Below are 19,860 nucleotides of genomic sequence, written 5' to 3'. Positions count from 1 at the left end.
CCCCCTTAATAAAGTGACCTTGACCTTACTTCTTTTGTGGACAAACCACATGTAGAGCCCCCTGAACGACCATCTGACACCCACCTCCTCCTTATCTGCCAGCACTCAATCACTAGACTGACCCTGAACCAAACACACTGCAGGCACTAAGCTTTAAAACAATCTCCTTTTTTTTATATTGAGATAAGATATTGTTCATGTGTAATGACAGACTTCATATTTGTGTTTTTGTGGATGTTTTTGTTTGCATGATATATCACTCAGACACAAAGGAGGTCAGTTTGGTTTGTGATTTGTGTAGCATTCCTCCGGCTATTGGTCCATCTGGATCCAATCTAACCCTACCGCTAGGAACAACAATAGCTGTTGTGTGCATTTGTGTGTGTATGTGTGTAATCAGTAGATAAACAGAGTGAAAAGTTCGGACACCGACTGCAAACAACCACCGGCATCAGAACGACGACCCAGGTGTGTTTGTGTTTATAAGTCTGCATTTCTGCGCGTGCGTGTCTTATTTTTCTCTGCTCGCGTGCGCCTTCAAGCCTTCTTTGTGTGTGTCATTTTAGGGGAGTTTGTTTTCTGAAGCTTTTGTGACAATCTGGTTTTCATTTCCTGAAGGATGGTTTCCTTTGTCCCCCTTGTACCCTCGCTCTCACTCTGTTCAGTCTTCTGAATGGAGCGCCTGTTGTCACTGTGGGCTTTTGTACTCACAGAAATGACAACAAAAACCCAATGAATACAGATCAGAAAAAAAAACTCCTACCATGTAGCATCCAAAGAGGGTACTAACACAATAATCGCCAAAGTAATATCACTATTATGTATAAGCAATTTAATCATTAGTTACTATATTTTCTGTTTTGGTTCGTCGGTAGTTGCTTTTTTCACCTTGAAATTGGTGTATCATCAAATTATTACAGAATCGGGAGTGTATCCATTTATTCTCAAAGATCAAGCCTTTCCATTTGTCGTCCTAGCAACTTCAGCGTAAAAACACAACTCATTAAGAGTCAAAGTATTTTTTAAATTTAATTTGTGGATTATTAAGTTTGAATTCAATGACTGAATGCCAGAAAAAGCCAGAAAAGTCAATGTATCAACGATTATTTCTCCAATAGAAAATATTAATTACTTTGCTAAGAAAAATAATTGTCACCGTCACAACTTTAGTGTAAAGCTGGAATGTCTTCAGCACTTAAAAATGAATGAAAAATGTCCTAATTTTACCTTTTGCCAATCAGTTTCACACATTAGAAATAAAATTGTGTTGATTTGACCAGAACTCTCCCAAGACAGCATAACTGCATCATTAATTTGACCCTTTGAGACTAATAAGTATAAAATAAGAATGGACTAAGTTAACATGGCAGGTTGATAAGTTTTCTTTACTGAAGTTCTGTAAAAGTGAACTTGCGTCAAGGCTCACATGGGACCCCCTGAAGAGGGCTGAGGTCAGTAATGACTCATTTTCACACCTCCTCTCACTCCCTGCCAAAACTCACTGTTCTGCACATCCATATCTGGAAAATTAAAACCTCATAACTTTATTTTTTTACTCCGTTTTCTGGTATGACCTTTAATTTGTGGCTTCATTCTGTTACTTATTACTTCTAATCCTGCTTTTTCCTATGCCTTTTTAAAGCCATGTTCCATTAAAATAACTGGTTTATGGTATATATGGTATATTGGTCACTTGTGTAATTCATAATTCATAAAAGTTGTAATTTTAGGCAATCTTATGGGCTGTTTTATTCAACTGGTAACATAACTCCATCAAGAATTTAAGGTGTACTCTGTAAAAAAAGATGTATTCCAACGACATCCCTTTTCTACACTCAATTAACAAACCATTACAAGAAAAAAAAAAGGAAAAAGGAAAAATCTAACATTATTTTTGGATTTAAATCCTCTGGAAGTACACTAAAAACCTTCATTTTCAATTGTACCTAAATAAATAAATAAATACAGTCAGATCAGGAGGTATAAAGGGGTAAACACATGAAACAAGACATGGCAGTAATAACCAGATGTTTCCACTAGCAGTCTCACCTCCTCATAAGGAGCAGAAACGTGTGAGGAGCAATTGAACGCAGCATGAAATAAAATTATAACTATAACTAAATTATAACTAATACTTTTACTGTTTTTTTTTTACTGCCATTGTGATGGATTGAACCCCCTGATGTGTCTGAAGAACATACAGTTGCAGAAAAAATTCGTAGACCACCCTTGTTTTCTTCAATTTGTTGTTCACTTTAATGCCTGCTACAACTAAAGGTACATTTGTTTGGACAATTATAATGAGAACAACAAAAATAGTTCATAAGAGTTTAATTTAAGAGCTGATATCTATCAATTTTCCATGTTTTCTTGATAATAACCAAAATCACTTCAGTTCTTACATCAATATCTATGGCGTTGTACTAACAAAAACAGTGCTTTTAGGCATTCCATGTTTTCTTTTCTGTCTGTTTAGTCACATGATACACACAGGAGTTAGTACTTGATTGCATAACCATTGTTTTTGATGACTTTTGATGGTCTAATAGTTTTTTCCATGACTGTATAAACACAGGGTGCAATTTGTCCAAAAAAAAAAAAAAAACAGAGGCGGGGGATGTTTTTTTGTTGGAGTGGGGGTGATGGGGTGGCAGCAGTTATATACGTGAGGATGCGGTCCATAACTAACATAACTAACACTGGCATGAAACGAAAGTGAAACTTTACATACTTTCCAACTCCCAGGTTGGGATTATGCAGGGGATCGTACACGCAATTTTCACAATTTCTAACCTGTATCCACTGGACCCCCCCCCCCCACACACACACACACACACACACACACAAATGCTGGGCCCCTTGAATTTGTCTTGTCCCCCCCACACCCCTGAGACTGCTGACAGTGGACGTTAGTGCCAGTAATGTAGGATATAGGTGTAAGAACTCAGTCACAATCTGCCTGTTTGGTTGTCTCCCCCCCCCCCCCCCCCCCCGCCCCAGGATGAAATTGATTGAGCAGAAGTAGGGATGTAAAAACCAGAGGGGAGTTGATTCCCCCCCCCCCCCCCCCAACAAATCACATCCTCTATATACAGGGTGGGGAAGCAAAATTTACAATATTTTGAGGCTGGGATTGAAAGACAGTGTATGACCAATTAGTTTGTTGAAAGTCATGAGAATTTATTTGCCACAAGAAAATTGACATCATAGAAAATGTTTTTATTCTATGTGTCCTCGTTCTTTCTCAATAACTGCCTTCACACGCTTCCTGAAACTTGCGCAAGTGTTCCTCAGATATTCGGGTGACAACTTCTCCCATTCTTCTTTAATAGTATCTTTAAGAAAGTCGACATTGCTGTGTGATGTTCTATTGGTAGCATGTTCTAAAATGCCCCACATAGCATAATCCAGAGCACAGGTGTCAAACTCCGGTCCTCGAGGGCCGGTATCCTACATGTTTTAGATGTTTCCCTCTTCCAGCACACCTGACGGTCGTTATCAGGCTTCTGCAGAGTTGGATGATAGGCTTATCATTTGAATCAGGTGTGTTGGAAGAGGGAAACATCTAGAATATTCAGGATACCGGCCCTTGAGGATCTGAGTTTGACACCCCTGATCCAGAGGGTTTAGATCTGGGCTAGAAGGCGGCCATAAACATGATTCCCAAAAATTGCGAAAGTTGAATTTGTTGCTGTTGTCAACAAGTGTTTTGGTGTTCTTGTGTAAGATTTTAACTTCAAATAATATTTTACTGCATTTCTAACAGTCTTTTTGTCTACCTCAAGTTCAATTGCCATTTTTCTCATGGATTTGGTTGGATCCTTTAGGATTTTGGATTTGAGAGCTTTAATAAAAGCTTTGATACGTTTTTTGTTGCTTCCTCCGCTTCCAGACTTTCTCGTAATAGTTTTGCTCATAGTCATTCTCTTCTTTCCATTATAAACAGTCTTTATGGACACTCCAACTATTTTTGAAATCTCCTTTGGTGTGACGAGTGCATTCAGCAAACATACTCTTTGATGTTTGCTTTCCTGATTACTCATATGGGCAAAAGTTTCTGAAAAGGTATGGGTAATAGTGTTAGGTACCATTATGACATCAATATATATTTGGTTTCAAAACAATTGATGTAGTGCCTGCTGAGAAAAAACAACTAAATGTTCATTGTAAATTTTGCTTCCCCACCCTGTACAGTATATGAAAGTTCAATTTTACAACTGTTATATTGGAATGAAATGCCATAACATGAATATAGGACACAAAGATAATGTGAATAAAAGTTTATCATACCATCTTGTCTGTAGATATTATGTCAGATGGTTTTTGACTTCTCACGTGTTACTTCATGATGTCATTGAACTGCATTGGTCATTATAGTTTTGCCTGAGTAATATAAAACCCTGTACAACTGTTTTTAGTTTTATCTCCTCTCTCCCACCGTGTGTTACTTATTACTAGAGATATACCGAGGCAGCCTTTTGAAATCCGCTAATAACTGACGTCTTTTTATTCTCATGGATATACTTTAAGAAAAATATCATTTGCTTTTGTTTTTCTATTTCTGTCAATGATATGATGCAAGTTTGCTGACACCCTGTGAAGCTCAATGACACTGTTGTATTTTGGAGTTTCTCATTAAAACTAAAGCTTGTTGGTGATAAAAGGTTCATTTTAATGAAGATTGTGTCAGTATCCTGATTAGGGTTTTAATAGAGAGGATTATGTCTTCTTATTCTGACCACTAATAGAGTTAATAACAGGCTTATCCAGCTCTCCAGGGGATCCGACTGAGGTCTATTGTAAGTGTCGATGAGTGTGTTTGAGTGTTTATTGTCCCTTCATTTCACTTGCTATAATTTCCTTCTCCTGCTGTTCTCTTCTGTTGGTCTTTTCTCCTTCCTCTCTCTTATTTCTTTTCTTTCCTCTCCCCTGCAGGATACAGACAGGTCATCAGGTTGCTATGACAAAAGCTTTTAATCTTGTCAGGTTGGGTGGATGGCGTCAGAAAAAAATGACTTTTCTGAGAAATGTCAATAATTTCAGTCCTAAATTCAGGTGTGCTAAGTGGGTAGAGAATCATTCACAAAAATGTACAACTGCCCTAGTGCTGCACTAAATATCCTCCCTCTTTCTTTGAAATGATTTGCCCTGATATGCTTAACACATAAACGGCAACTATAAAAACAAAGATGAAACGAGCAAATAAAATGGTCACTGCATGTTTACTCATGCAGTTATTTAACCTTTTTCCTCTATCTGGGTACTACAAAGAAGAGGAAATAGTGTTTTCCTTAGAGTGCTCATATCTTATAGATGTGTGTAAAATCACTGAAATGTACCTGCAAAAGATCTTTTTTTTTTTTTTTTCTGTTTATTGACATTTTTTGTTGAACAAATACAAATCCCAAATTCAGTACATATACACATTAGACCCCCCCCACCACCCACCACCCACCCACCCCATGATCCCGGATCCTCTATAGCAGTTTTTCGGCTCGTAACCCCATTTTAACGTCACAAATTTCTGGCGACCCCAGACATTCAAGCCGGAGACATTTTTTTACTGAAATTAATTTGTTCGTGATCATGTAATAGTTTGCTATACTATGTTACACATAAATATTAATTTTAGCTGACATTTAGTTTATATAATGTATATTATTATGGACGGAGGCAGAAAAGCCAGGTGTAGATTACTGCACAAAGTGAGAATTTTATTTTCCTTGGTCAGGATATGTACAGTCAGTCCAGCTTGGATTTACAAGGCTGACAATTAATACTGAAAAAACAAGAACTCAAACTATGAATTATGAAAGAGCTGCAGCATCTGAAACCGACCACAGTGAACATTTGAAAGATAAACAGTACCACAGTGCTTCAGTTTCAGCTTCAGAGTTTGTCATGTCTTTTATGTGTTGGGATTGTCTCTCTCAACTCACCATATACTTTTTGTTAGTAATTTTAAATAATTTTTATCAATTACTATAAATTTCAGGCGATCCCATTTGAATTCCAGGAGACCCCACGTCGGGTCCTGACCCCAGGGAGCACAAAATACAGAAGAGAGTGTGTTGTGATAAAGAAGGAATAATAGAACAAAGTACAATATCCAAGTAGAGTGATAGTAATGAAAATAAATAAGTAAATAGGTAAATAAATAAAAAAATAAAATAAAAAAAGGATCATTTTAACACCAGTTGAAAGGAAACAGTGAAGTTTACAGTAGAAAAACTCCTAATGACGGCTGTGGTTCAGCTCAACAAAACACAGATTTTTAGTATCTTGAGCTCATCTTTTCAGTCTGCATCAGTGTTGTTTTTGGTTCTTCTACAGTTTCTAGTCATAGCAGACATTTAATGGTGATCCAGCCGCCTCTGAGCTAAACAGCACTAACAGCATTCACCACTCACTGGTGAATGTAGGGAGACATTTAGCAGCTAAACAGTCTGATATTCTTCTCAGAGGTCGAGTGTTTGTTTTAATGGGTGTATTGGATGTAAACACCGCACCCATAAGGTGCTTTCAGACTGGAGGAACTTTTCATAGGTCTGCTAACTACTGGAGAAAGTACTTTTTTTGTATTTCCACTGCAGGAAGTAGGAGGACTGTAGTTCTTGGTGTAGTTCTTTTCTTTTTAGATCTTTTAGGGCAGGTACTTCGTCAACACAAACCTTGCCGAATGTATGCAAGTTCATGTTAAATGCAGCACTGGAAATGCTAAACTTTCAAGCATCACCATGGAAACAGCTAGTGAAGGCTTAATGTATGGTATTTAGTGTTTTCTAGTGTTTCAGAACACAAATTTCTCATCTCAACTTCCCTAAGGTGGGCTCCAAAAGTGAGAAAAGCAACTTGTTGGAGCATCTGTTTTGGGGTTTTTGTTTCAGGGCATATTAACTGTGGCCCACTGTACAGTATAAGATAAGATAAGATAAGGTATACCTTTATTTGTCCCACAACGGGAAATTCCAGGTATACAGCAGCAAAGTACAAAAGCACACAAGAGCAAAAAAATGGGAAAAATCAAGATAAACACAAATCAAGAAAGGTATATGGACTATTCAGAACTGTGCACATGCTGATTACACCACAGGTTTATTGCACTGTTATTGCACAGAATTTTTGGAGCAGTTTGTGTTGTGGAGCCCGACCACTGCAGGAAGGAAAGACCTGCGATACCTCTCCTTCATACACTTTGGCTGTATCATCCTGTCACTAATGGAGCTCCTCAGTGCAGTGAGTCTGTGTTGGAGGGGGTGGGAGTCTTTGTCCATCATGGAGGACAGCTGTACTATGTTACGTTTTTGTACATTAATATAGGATGTAGTTGTAAAAACAAAAAGCGGTCATCACATGTTCTGATTCTGTGGAGGTAACTTTTCCCTGCTTGCTTATAATTGGCTCATTTCAAGTTAACAGTTAATGAAAACATTTTGAATATTAACTTCAGCTGAAGTGGTTGGGGGGTACAGTGGTTGGCGTTGTCGCTTCACAACAACAAGGTCCTATATCACCTGTAGGTGTGACTAGATCCTTTTCCACCACAGGAACTTTACTAGGAACTTTGAAAAATGTTTGGAGTATTTACACTGAAATTACCTAGGTAAGAAACTTTCCCTCGAACCCAAACTTTCCCTGAAAAAAGTTTCTTGTAGAAGATGGGACTTTTCAGATTCCTCAGAAGTCTTGGGGGTGGGGCTGTGTTTGTTAAAGTGCTCTGATTGGTGGAACATACTTGGAGCATTCCACACTTATTCAGCAAGAAAGTATAAGTCAGTATGTGTATTATTTGGAAAATGGAGCTGAAGACGAGAAGCTGCAAGAAGTGGACAGATGACAATGTTCATTTGTTGAATACATTCTTTTGAGTATTTAAAGATACTCTTTTTGGTGGTTTCGGTTTGCTCCTTCAAGTGCATTGCAGTCATACATCTGTTCATCCAAATATGCCAAAGTGTGTACTTTACCAAATACGCTCAAAAGTAATATGAGTCGGACATTGAGTCAGTGTGATTTGAGTATATTTCCAGGAACTTTGAGGTGTTGGTGGAAATGCAAACCACATAGATTACCAGGAATTATTTTACCCAAGTAAATAAATTAACCCATAAAGACCCAAACAGCCACCGTCGACCAAAAGCATTTACTGATATAAACCGTTTAATACCTGTTGATCCACTAATCCTGTCAATCCATGTAAATAATTGGGGTAAAATACAGTTTGTCATCTTTCCATGGTCATCAGATATGACCCATTTGGACGTTTAAGTAAGTAAGTAAGTAAATTTTATTTATAGAGCACTTTTCACAGACAGAGTCACAAAGTGCTTTATCAATTCAAATCAGAATCAAATTAAGTTTACAGAGACCCAACAGAATCCTTCAGGAGCAAACACTTGTGATTGGTGACAGTGGCGAGGAAAAACTTCCCTTTAACGGGCAGAAACCTCGAGCAGACCCAGACTCCTGAAGGATGGCTGTCTGCCTGTCTGTTTAGAGGGTCCGTAGTGAACGTGGAAACACCATCATCTTCTACAACATTGATTCACCAGTAAAACCCATTTGATAAAGGTCAGTAAATGGACACATTGGGTTTATGTTCAGTTAATGATAGATTTTGCTGAAAAAGTCATTTTTTCCTTCAGTTTTTCTCTTTTTTTTATATATATATAATAACCCTCAACTTTCATCTGAGCCTTTATGAACATCTACATAATCAGTGAATTAAATATAGGAAAACATCTGATTTATACTGAAAAAATGCAAAATGTAGAGAATGATATAATAAATGGTGGTAAATCACTTAAGAAAAGTTAAATATAGAGAAAATTATATTTTTGAACTGCCACAAAAGTAGCACTAGGTCTTTATGGGTTAATGGTAATAAAAATTCCTGGGAATGTTGGTGGCTAATGTGAGAGTGAATGACTGTGTCTGCATATATCAGCCCTGTGATGAACTGATGAGATGTCCAGTTTGCCCTTTGGGAACTGGGATAAGCTGCAGAACACCTGCATAATTATTATGCACTTATAATTACAGGTTATTGTTGGTGCTCGCCCATCGCCACTTGGAACACTTTTGTCAAAATATGGAAATTTATGGATAGAAAAAACAAATCTCATCTTCAGAACGAATGTGGAAAAAAAACAACAGGTGATGTCACGATGGCCACTTCCACCTCTTTCGTATCGGTCATGTTCAAGAACATGCAGTATAATCCATCGTCCTCTGTGGACTGATTGCGCTGCAGTTTTGTTGCGGTCCTGCCATCTGTGGTAAATTAAAAAACAATGAATGAAAGTCCGCGCTGGAGTCCAAATGAGCTCATGGTGATTCCCGCTCTGTAGTGTGGGTTTAAAGTCTGATTTGAGTGCCTTCTGGAATTCAAATTAGCAAATGAGGTTAGCTAGAGAATAAGTGTTAGTCAATAAAACGTCCACCATCGTCCGCCTCCATGCCTGCTGCTGTGTATATATGTGTGTGTATTTTCATTCAGCTGTGAAATGGGTGATTCCTCCTCTCGTTTTAAGAACTGAGAGTAATGATGTAGAATGGAAGAGGTTTATAGAGGCATTAAGCCCACCTCTTACACCCTTTCTAACACTCTCTATCTTTCTGTCTCGAGCTTTATTTCTGTCTCTCCCCCCTCTTTCCCAGTGTCCCCCTCTCTCTGTTTTTATGGTGGCATTATTATCTCGCTCTCCCACCCATTACTGCTCAGGTTGGAGCAGAATAATAAATTTCAGGATCATGCCGACACAGCGATTCTCCGAACTAAAGCTCATTCTGTGGACTCGACAGAAACGCTGCACCAAAACAACAAGACAAGAAAGACTGTGGCATATTCTTCTCCTCTAAACTTTTTCTGTATATTGAATTCAGAATGGGATTGATCAGAATAATACCCCTAATGAGTACAGATATGTTACAGTAAAAATAACAGTTTTGCTGACAACATTAGTGCTCAAATTCCAAATAAAAATAGTATTATTTAGTGCATTTATTCCCAAAAAGTGAATGTTTGGTGAAATAAGAAAAAAACACAACATTTTTAGACCTTTAATGGTGCAAAGAAAACAAGTTAATTCACTTTGACAAACCCAATATTAATGTTAACGCAGGAATAATCCATAAACCAAACTATTTTTGCTTTATAATCAATTGACTACAGTTCAATGAAAGTGGAATACATGTATTTATGTGCCTTTTTTGCCATGTGCTGCTTATGTTACCTTGTTTGTACCAAAGAATAATTCCATCAACTGTACTATATTGCTGTATTTCACTCTCTGAATCTAAAACCCCTGTTATGTTATGATGCTTTCCATAAAAATGCAAGGAGATCAACTTTGTTTGATGGTTTCCACCCATCAAGCTTTCTTTAGATAACATTACAGCTGTTTGTAATGAAATTCAGGGCTGGAAATTTCAAGTTGCCAATTAAGGTTTCATTGCAGACCTGAACAAGTGGTGCTAGGCACAACAAACCCCGCCCCTCGCATGTATTGTAGCTTATTTTGGCATGGATCCAGCTGATGTCATCATGTGTATTTGTGTGCTGATGTCAGCATATCAATTGCCTCTATATATGCATCAAGTTTGATGTAAATTAAAACAAAATTGGTGAATTTATAGACATTTGAAATTTCACCCATTATAAGTAAACGGAAGAAGAAAAAAAAAGAGTTTAAAAATTAGAACTTTGACCTACTTTTCCCAAAAATGTAATGGCAACTCTTCTGGGTCACTGGAAATCTATGAACTCAATTTGGTATGAATTGAAATGATAGTTTTGCTGCTAGAGTGTTAACAAACAAACAAACTGAACCAAAAACAATACCCCTTGCCTCTCCTTTGGGGTGCGGGGTAATAAAGGTAATGTACAGGAACAATGACACATGATAGAAAGAGATAATATAGTTCACCATTGAGTTCTCCATGTAACTCCAAGTTGTGCATCCCTTTCAACTTTTTTTTAATCCAGTATGAAATCCATCAGAATTTGAATCACATATAATTTATAGAACTAAAGTGCAGCCATTGATATGCTACTAATGGCAAAACATTGACTGGTGCATTTCAGATTTGGAATCAGTGAACACGACAGTTATTTTTTTCCTGGTAGCTAAATCATTGTTGACCAGTGTCAGTTACTTATCCATGTTTTTGCTTCTCTTTCAGCTTTCAGCTTACGGAGGGAATGTTGTCTACACTGTGTCTTACACCACAGATCAACAAGAACAAAGGGCCATTAGAGTCACATCAGAGCCTGACCTGATCATAGAGGTAAGACGGAAATACCATAAAGCACTGGGATCCATTTATATATACAGTGGTTGGACAAAATAATGGAAACACCTTCACCTCAAGATGATAATGCCCCAATCCCTACAGCTAGAATTGTTAAAGAATGGCATGAGGAACATTCTAATGAAGTTGAGCATCTCGTATGGCCGGCACAGTCCCCAGACCTCAACATTATTGAGCATTTATGGTCAGTTTTAGAGATTCAAGTAAGACATCGATTTCCACCGCCATCGTCTCTAAAAGAGTTGGAGGGTATTCTAACTGAAGAATGGCTTAAAATTCCTTTGGAAACAATTCACAAGTTGTATGAATCAATACCTCGGAGAATTGAGGCTGTAATTGCCGCAAAAGGCGGACCTACACCATATTAAATTATATTTTGTTGATTTTTTAAGGTGTTTCCATTATTTTGTCCAACCCCTGTAGGGTTCCCGCATGGTCTTAAAAAGTCTTAAAAATCTTGAATATACAAATCTGCATTTAAAAGCTATTAAATTTGATAGATCTTAAGTTATGTTGCCATAAACGTGTTTGGTGTATTGTTTAAATGTATCTGGGAAATATCCAAACTGCAAAGAAAGCTAACGTTAGTCTACTCGGCTTCACCCATTCCAACCCGACAATTTACAGTGAAATTAGGAACCAATCATCACTAACTTTGCAACCCCCAATGAGAAATGACCTGGAACGATGGGAATCAAGGCACTGGACTAAATAAATACATTTTCCTACATTCTAGGAGTCACAAATTTTTGACAGTATGGCCGTGAAATGGGCATTAGATTTTGTTCTAAATAGTCTTAAAAAGGTCTTAAAAAGTCTTAAATTGAACTTATAGAAACCTTGAGGAACCCTGTATATACAGGGTGGGGAAGCAAAATTTACAATGAACTTTTAGTTGTTTTTTCTCAGCAGGCACTACGTCAATTGTTTTGAAACCAAACATATATTGATGTCATAATCACACCTAACGCTATTATCCATACCTTTTCAGAAACTTTTGCCCATATGAGTAATCAGGAAAGCAAACGTCAAAGAGTGTGTGATTTGCTGAATGCATTCGTCACACCAAAGGACATTTCAAAAATAGTTGGAGTGTCCATAAAGACTGTTTATAATGGAAAGAAGAGAATGACTATGAGCAAAACTATTACGAGAAAGTCTGGAAGATACTATTAAAGAAGAATGGGTAAAGTTGTCACCCGAATATTTGAGGAACACTTGCGCAAGTTTCAGGAAGCATGTGAAGGCAGTTATTGAGAAAGAAGGAGGACACATAGAATAAAAACATTTTCTGTTATGTAAATTTTCTTGTGGCAAATAACTTCTCATGACTTTCAATAAACTAATTGGTCATACACTGTCTTTCAATCCCTGCCTCAAAATATTGTAAATTTTGCTTCCCCACCCTGTACAGTTGCAGAAAAAATTATTAGACCACCCTTGTTTTCTTCAATTTCTTGTTCATTTTAACTCTTTAAGTGCCAGACAGTTAAGGGGCTAATAAGCCTTAAAAGTGCCACAGAATTTGGCCGTTTTTCAGTATTTCGTGTCGTTTTTATAATATTTGAAGAATCCTGCAGGAAACCGCTCGGTAACATCCGACCGATTGCTAATTAGATTCAAAACGCACCGGACGCAGCCGATTCATTATTGATCGTAATTTGCATAATAATAATAATAATAATAATAATAATAATAATAATAATAATAATAATAATAATAATAATAATAATCTTTATTTATATAGCACTTTTCATACATTAAAAACTGTAGCACAAAGTGCTTTACATATCAGTTAAAAAATCAGTACCGCCCCCCACCCACACCCACCCACTCACCTGCACACACACACACACACACACGCACACGCACACGCACACACATATACATGCAAACCCACAAGCTCACACATACTTAAGAAGACTGACTGAGCACGGGTAGACCAGAACAAAAATGTACAAGTAAAAGTAAAACATCAATTTAGGAGGCGCTGTCTCAGGGAGCCATCCGCACCAGGATGCAGCCGCCGACCCCGGCGACCAGGCACCAGCAACACAGCCCCGCATCCCAACTAGTGGGAGAGGGCCAACTGGGACCCCCACCCACCAGAAAGGAGCGGACCCCAGTGAGAGAAGGCGCCACAGCCCCCGGAGTCCACAGCCGCCCCCCGGCATGGAGGGCTCCCTCTGATGAAACACCGGAGAATAAGAAACATTAAAAAGATATAAAAATATTATTCGGTCGCGTGACCTCAAATTCCCGTCTGCTTGGTCTCAAAAGGGGGACACAGAAAGAACGTCATCGAAATGTGAGAAAGAAATGGGGGTGGATGGTTTGTTTGTACACAAATATGGCGTGTTCTCCAAAGCCGATCTGATCGGCCCGTGGCACTTTACAGGTTGTTTTCGCAAAGCCGATTTAATCGGCCCATGGTACTGAAAGTGTTAATGCCTGGTACAACTAAAGGTACATTTGTTTGGACAAATATAATGATAACAACAAAAACAGCTCATAAGAGTTTAATTTCAGAGCTGATATCTATCCATTTTCCATGGTTTTCTTGATGATAACCAAAATCAGTTAAGTTCTTACATCAATAGCTATGGCATTGTACTGGTTTTTGATATATGATATATTCACCTTTAACAGTAGAGTGTTTTTTGGTGTTTTAAGCTTTTATGTGTTTGTCTTCATGGGGATATATTTGGGAAAGTTGCTGCATTCAGGAGCTCAGTCTTAACATATGCTGTAGTTCTGTGGGCAGCCCTTTGGTCAGGAGTATTGACAGAAGTGTTTCCTAACACTGAACACGTACACGGTTTTTAGTGTGGGAGGAAACCTTCCCATCCGGAAGGAAACCCACACGAACAAAAGCGTGAACACGTTAATGTACTTGTGTCTGAAGCATTATTTATCTTTTCCCACAAGCTATCGACTTTTTCACCAGGGAAGACCACTAAATGAAGTAGCAAATAAAAGCTTTTAAAGACACACAAACGCACACATGCACACAGCTGGTAGAAAAGTGCTGAACTTTGCAATAAAAATGCAGATAGTCTCTCCCTCCCTTCTCTGTCTGTATGTCTTTATAATGAGCAGGTTGTGATATGATGTATGGCAGCAATAAGCAAAGCTGCAACACTATTAGTTAACTATTTATATCTCCTATATCACTGAACAGCATTATGTGTTTATGCATGTTTACACGCAGTGCAAGGGCTGCAGAAGTGATCCCATTATTTTGCATTCACAGCGTTCTACCAGTGACGTGTTGCAGAAGAGGGAATTTTAATTAGAATAGTCTGAAGGATTTTCAAGTGCTGTGTTTGTAAAAAGCTGCAAAAGTACGCAGGGGTAAAAGTTAAGTTTAAAAAATGAAAGTTTGATCCAGTAGTCATTGTATTTTCAGACACAACTACAAACATCTGTAGTAGCTATGGCTAATATTTATCAAAGAAAGGAAAAGAATAAAAAGGGCAGATGTGAATGGAAAGAGGAAACTAAGGAAAATGGTGAGGAAAGGAAGGTAAGATGTAAAGAAAAAGCCAAGAAAGGAGTGAATGAGGAGGAAAAGAATGAATGTTGAAACCAGCCAAGTAGACGGTCACAGACCAATGGGTTTGTGATATTTAAAGACGTGTCAGTAGGATCGACAGACAAAGAGGAGGAGGGGAGGACAAGTGTCGGTCTTGTTGTCAACAAAAAACCTCTCCAAACGACGACAATAACGAACCACCTACACACTGTCAGCCGCCTTTCTCCCACTTCACTGTCTCTCTTTCAGCCTTTGTTTCCTTCCTTCCGCCTGCTGTTTACTCTCTGTACATCCACGTCGAGGTTGCGATAGTGTTTGTTTTATGGTTTTTGTGAAGCAAAGACGAAGCTGTCACAAGTAATTTTGGATCTGAATAGACAATAATCTCCGTGGCTTTGTTGAATTTTTTATCTTTTTCTCAGTCCGGCCCACTTTATTGCCCTCCATCAGCGCGATAACTGCAGCGGCCAATACACTCCACCGCAAATAAGCAGCAGATGGCTGTTTCCAAATTTGATCAATGCAAATAATTCTATTAGGTTCTGCTGTACTATTTCAAGTTCCTTATGTTTATCATGGATTATTGACTAATATCAACACTTGTCCCCCAAAAACTCAACATATTTCTCTTGCAAAAAGAGCACATTTTCATTTTCGAGATGGTAGAGCTTTTCCCTTGAAAACAGGGGCTGCTTGTTGTTTTCTGGTTGATTCTTGTAGCTCTAACTTCAAGAAAAATGTAGATAAAGTGAATAAAAAATGAAAGCACCAACTCCTTGAAACACCAGTCCAGCATGAAATATGTGTCAACTAGTAAAAATGTTATCTCAAAAGCAATGTTAAATGTTAGATAAGACTTATTTCTTGTTTTTTTTTTTTTTGGAATGAATCACCTTGCTTATATGTTTTAGGTGTCATTAAGAGAGGTGTGAAATAAACTAGAGACAGCAAAAGCCTTACTTCTATAAAGTAACTCTTCTTTTTTATTGTTTAATTTTCTTTCTCACTTCTTTCTTCTGTAGGCGTGAGTAACTGTTGATCTTAAAGATGTTCACAGTGTCTAATTTTGGTGAATTTTCAAGATTACACCCTCATCATTGTGCTCCTGTTTCCAAAGTGCACATGATAATTTTAAAGAGGATTGAACAGAATGGATCAGCGCTACATTAGCAATCCAACAGAGTTAATATACAGATGTTTAAAGACTGACTTTGTGTCTTTGTAATGTAATAAACCAGAACAGGGATCACTGTCAGAAGTGTTTTTGGACTAAATCACTTTTTATTTGCCCACATACATTGTAGGAGAAAATATAATTATCCTGAATGTAAATCTGAAATATGATAAACAAAATCTGGAATATATTATCTTCATGTCCAGTGTTAAAAGATTGCGTTGAAGTGTCAGAATTTGTGAAGCGCATGTTGAAGTGTCATTGTCAGATTCTACAGAAAATTCTTGACTTGATGTTGTTTTTATATGATGATGTTAAATTTATTTTAACCCATAAAGACCCAAACAACCACCGGTGACCAACAGCATCTACTGATCTAAACTGTTTAATACCTGTTGATCCATTAATCCTATCAATACATGTAAATAATTGGTGTAAAATACAGTTATTCATCTTTTCATGGTCATCAGATATGACCCATTTGGACGTTCAGAGGCTCTGTAGTTACTGTGGAAACACCGTCATCTTCTACAACATTCACCAATAAAACCCATGGAGTTGGATCAATGACAAATGATGGAGATACTTATTTTTGCATTCAGTTTTTGATATATTTAATGAAATGCTCACTTTTTCTTCTGTTTTGTCTGTTTTGATAAAATAACATTGAATTTACTCTGAGTATTTACGAACATCTAAACATAATATAGAAGTTAAATATAAGAAAATACATGATTTACAGTGAAAAAATGCTAAATACAGAGGGTAATATTATAATAAATGGTGATAAATAATTTAAGAAAGGTTAAATAGAGAGAAAAATGTATTTGGGAACTGATACAAAAGTAGCGCTGGGTCTTTACTTCTTTTTTCTTTCTTTTAATTTACCAATAGACTTAGGTCATCATTTCAGTGTCAAAATACTGACATATTGCTCTCTGTTTGCTATAGTGCTCGACTCAAGTACCAATAGTTCTCAAACCCACATTTTTCCGTGGCCATTTGGTTGCAACCCCTTTTTTTAGAATCCCAAACCCCACAGATTTTTCCTAAATACTCTTTGAAACACATTTAAATTGTGATAATATGCTTGTTGTTGAGGCTGTGTGAATTCTTAATATTTGACTTTGATGGCTCTAGGCCCTCTTGTGCAGGCTGTCAATCTCCTCATGTAATCAGTGATCCTAAATCCATATATATTTGCACTTCAGCATCATTGGTAAAAGTCAATAGAAACTTCAGTTGTCACCTTTCAATCAAGTGTTATTGCTACCATGGCAACAGTCGGCTAACCGCTCATCTTTGATGCGTGTGTATCTCAATAAAAAAATTTACTTTAGGTAACGAAGCAATTAAAATGGTGGTTTTGTCTTTTTAACCGCACACCTTGGGTTTTATCCGCCCCGTCCTTTTACCTCAGCCTTTCTTGGCTCTGCCCTTTGTTGTTTTCTCTTCCTTACCTCCTCTCCTCTCCTTCAATTAGTTTTATTTAATGGCCTATTGGTATGGTAAACTCACTCACTCTGTCTTCCCCTCCATCAGTTGTTGTCACTCTGCGTTAGCTGCTACACGCCATTGATCTGTTCTCAACAAGAGATAGTCAGATATCAGGCCCAGGCCCAATTCACTTTGCATTCAGTCCATTGCAAATGTCAATAAAAGCTGCAGCTCATTACCTAATGACACATCACTCAGTTTCTCTGTCTTTTTTCATGTCAGTTGGCTTTGTAATGAAAGCGGTGTACTTTTAGGAACATCAACTTTCTTGATTTATGGAATAATGCTTGAATTTAAAGGGAAAAAAAATGGCTAAAATGAAAATGTTTCTTTTCTTTTTGCTTCTGCAGGGGAGCGGGATTAAGATTATTGACAGAAGATATGGCCAGCCGGTGTATCCGTCCTCGCCAAGCACCAATCATATTGCCCTCCTTCCAGAGAACTTTGTGGTTTCAGACACAGCACAGCCGATAAACCGGAGAGATTTCTTATCTGTGTTGGCAAATGTGACCAAAGTGACAGTCCGGGCCACGTACAGTACTGATCCCAGTGCAGTGTACAGGTAAGACAGCAGCTAGCATGACTGTCAGTTAAACATATCTTCTTTAAAAGAGTGATATCAAACTTTTTTATAATGGAATTATGCGTTTTAAAACATTTCCCTGTGGTCTACATAAACTGTAAATCCTATGCTTGGGTCTGAATGCTTCATTAATGAAACTCCACAGGTCCATCTTCAACCCTATTTCTGAGTAATGACACCAGAAAGATCGTTTTGAGTGCCGGCCCTTTAAAAGCACATGACTCCACCCCCTTCAGGCTGTTGACCATGCTGCTTTGTCCCGTTTAGCCACTTGTGTTTGTTAATACAACCGACAACTGAACATTTTAGGCAATCGGCTCAAAGTTTGCACATACAGGGGTTGGACAAAATAATGGAAGCACCTTCACCTCAAGATGATAATGCCCCAATCCATACAGCTAGAATTGTTAAAGAATGGCATGAGGAACATTCTAATGAAGCTGAGCAGCTCGTATGGCCGGCACAGTCCCCAGACCTCAACATTATTGAGCATTTATGGTCAGTTTTAGAGATTCAAGTAAGACGTCGATTTCCACCGCCATCATCTCTAAAAGAGTTGGAGGGTATTCTAACTGAAGAATGGCTTAAAATTCCTTAGGAAACAATTCACAAGTTGTATGAATCAATACCTCGGAGAATTGAGGCTGTAATTGCTGCAAAAGGCGGACCTACACCATATTAAATTATATTTTGTTGATTTTTTAAGGTGTTTCCATTATTTTGTCCAACCCCTGTATTTTCAGTTTTTACTACAACCGCTGCTGCTGACAAACAGTTATGTCATACTCATCATACTCATGTTCATCGGAAGTCTTGACCTTATATGTGCAAATGTCGTGACGCAACTAATGTCGTGACGCAACTAGTTATAGACGTAACAAATTAACCAGGAATTAAAACAGGTTGTAGAAATCCACTCAACTTTTGCCAAAATAAATATAAAGATAGCTTTGCAGCACCTGGAGGGTTCAAATTCAAACTTTATGAACTATTAGGGTCCAAATACACAAATAAATGAACCAAAGACTAATAAAAGTGGGTTTAGCAAAACATGAGCCTGTTAAATAATATAACGGAGGCTTATGGTCATATAGACAGAGCCTGTATCTTTCAAAGGTTTTTCCTTCTGTTAAAGAAGTTTCCTCCGTACTGTCACCTTGGACTTGGTCTTTAAGGATTTGTTGGGTTTCCTCTCTGTATAGTCTTTTTAAGGCCTTGAGCTAAATTTGTGAAGTACCTTGAGATAATCATGTATTACAATTGCTGTTACATAAATCACACTGGAACAAAAACTACATTTATCATCTACTCGCGTCTCATAACTAGCATCTAACACAAAAAATATGTGCAAATCATGGACAGCTAGGGCTGGGCAATATGGAAAGAAATCATATCACGGTTATTGTTTTCATGTCAGACGATATCGATTTGTATCATGATATAAATCAAATCACAATTTTTATCAAGCTTAAATTTTCTGTTACTCATAAGTTAGTTGAGAAGACATCGGGAAGGACGTCTGTGAAAACATGGATGAATGAATTCTATCGAAATTGTATTGAGCATGTCTTATATTTCTATCGAGGACAAGTTATATCACGATATATATTGTTATCGTTTGATAGCCCAGCCCTATGGACAGCCATCATTAATAGTGTGCAAAAATTCTATCTACAGGGTGGGGAAGCAAAATTTACAATGAACATTTAGCTGTTTTTTCTCAGCAGGCACTACGTCAATTGTTTTGAAACCAAACAT

The 19,860-nt window shown here is 37.7% G+C and overlaps 1 protein-coding gene across 7 annotated transcripts in view; it reads left to right on the top strand.

The window, feature by feature from the left end:
• lama2 (laminin, alpha 2) overlaps window positions 1-19,860 on the top strand; it is a 400,339-nt gene that overhangs the window by 174,981 nt on the left and 205,498 nt on the right. For all 7 annotated transcript variants that reach the window (XM_030128899.1, XM_030128898.1, XM_030128896.1 and 4 more), the window contains exons 15-16: window positions 11,185-11,289; window positions 17,870-18,081. In XM_030128899.1, the coding sequence (XP_029984759.1) occupies window positions 11,185-11,289; window positions 17,870-18,081 (317 nt within the window). The remainder of the gene's footprint in view (window positions 1-11,184; window positions 11,290-17,869; window positions 18,082-19,860) is intronic.

The sequence above is a fragment of the Sphaeramia orbicularis genome, chromosome 24 (genome assembly GCF_902148855.1).
Source record: "Sphaeramia orbicularis chromosome 24, fSphaOr1.1, whole genome shotgun sequence".
NCBI classification, from domain to species: Eukaryota; Metazoa; Chordata; class Actinopteri; order Kurtiformes; family Apogonidae; genus Sphaeramia; species Sphaeramia orbicularis.
This window is presented reverse-complemented; position numbering and strand designations above follow the sequence as displayed.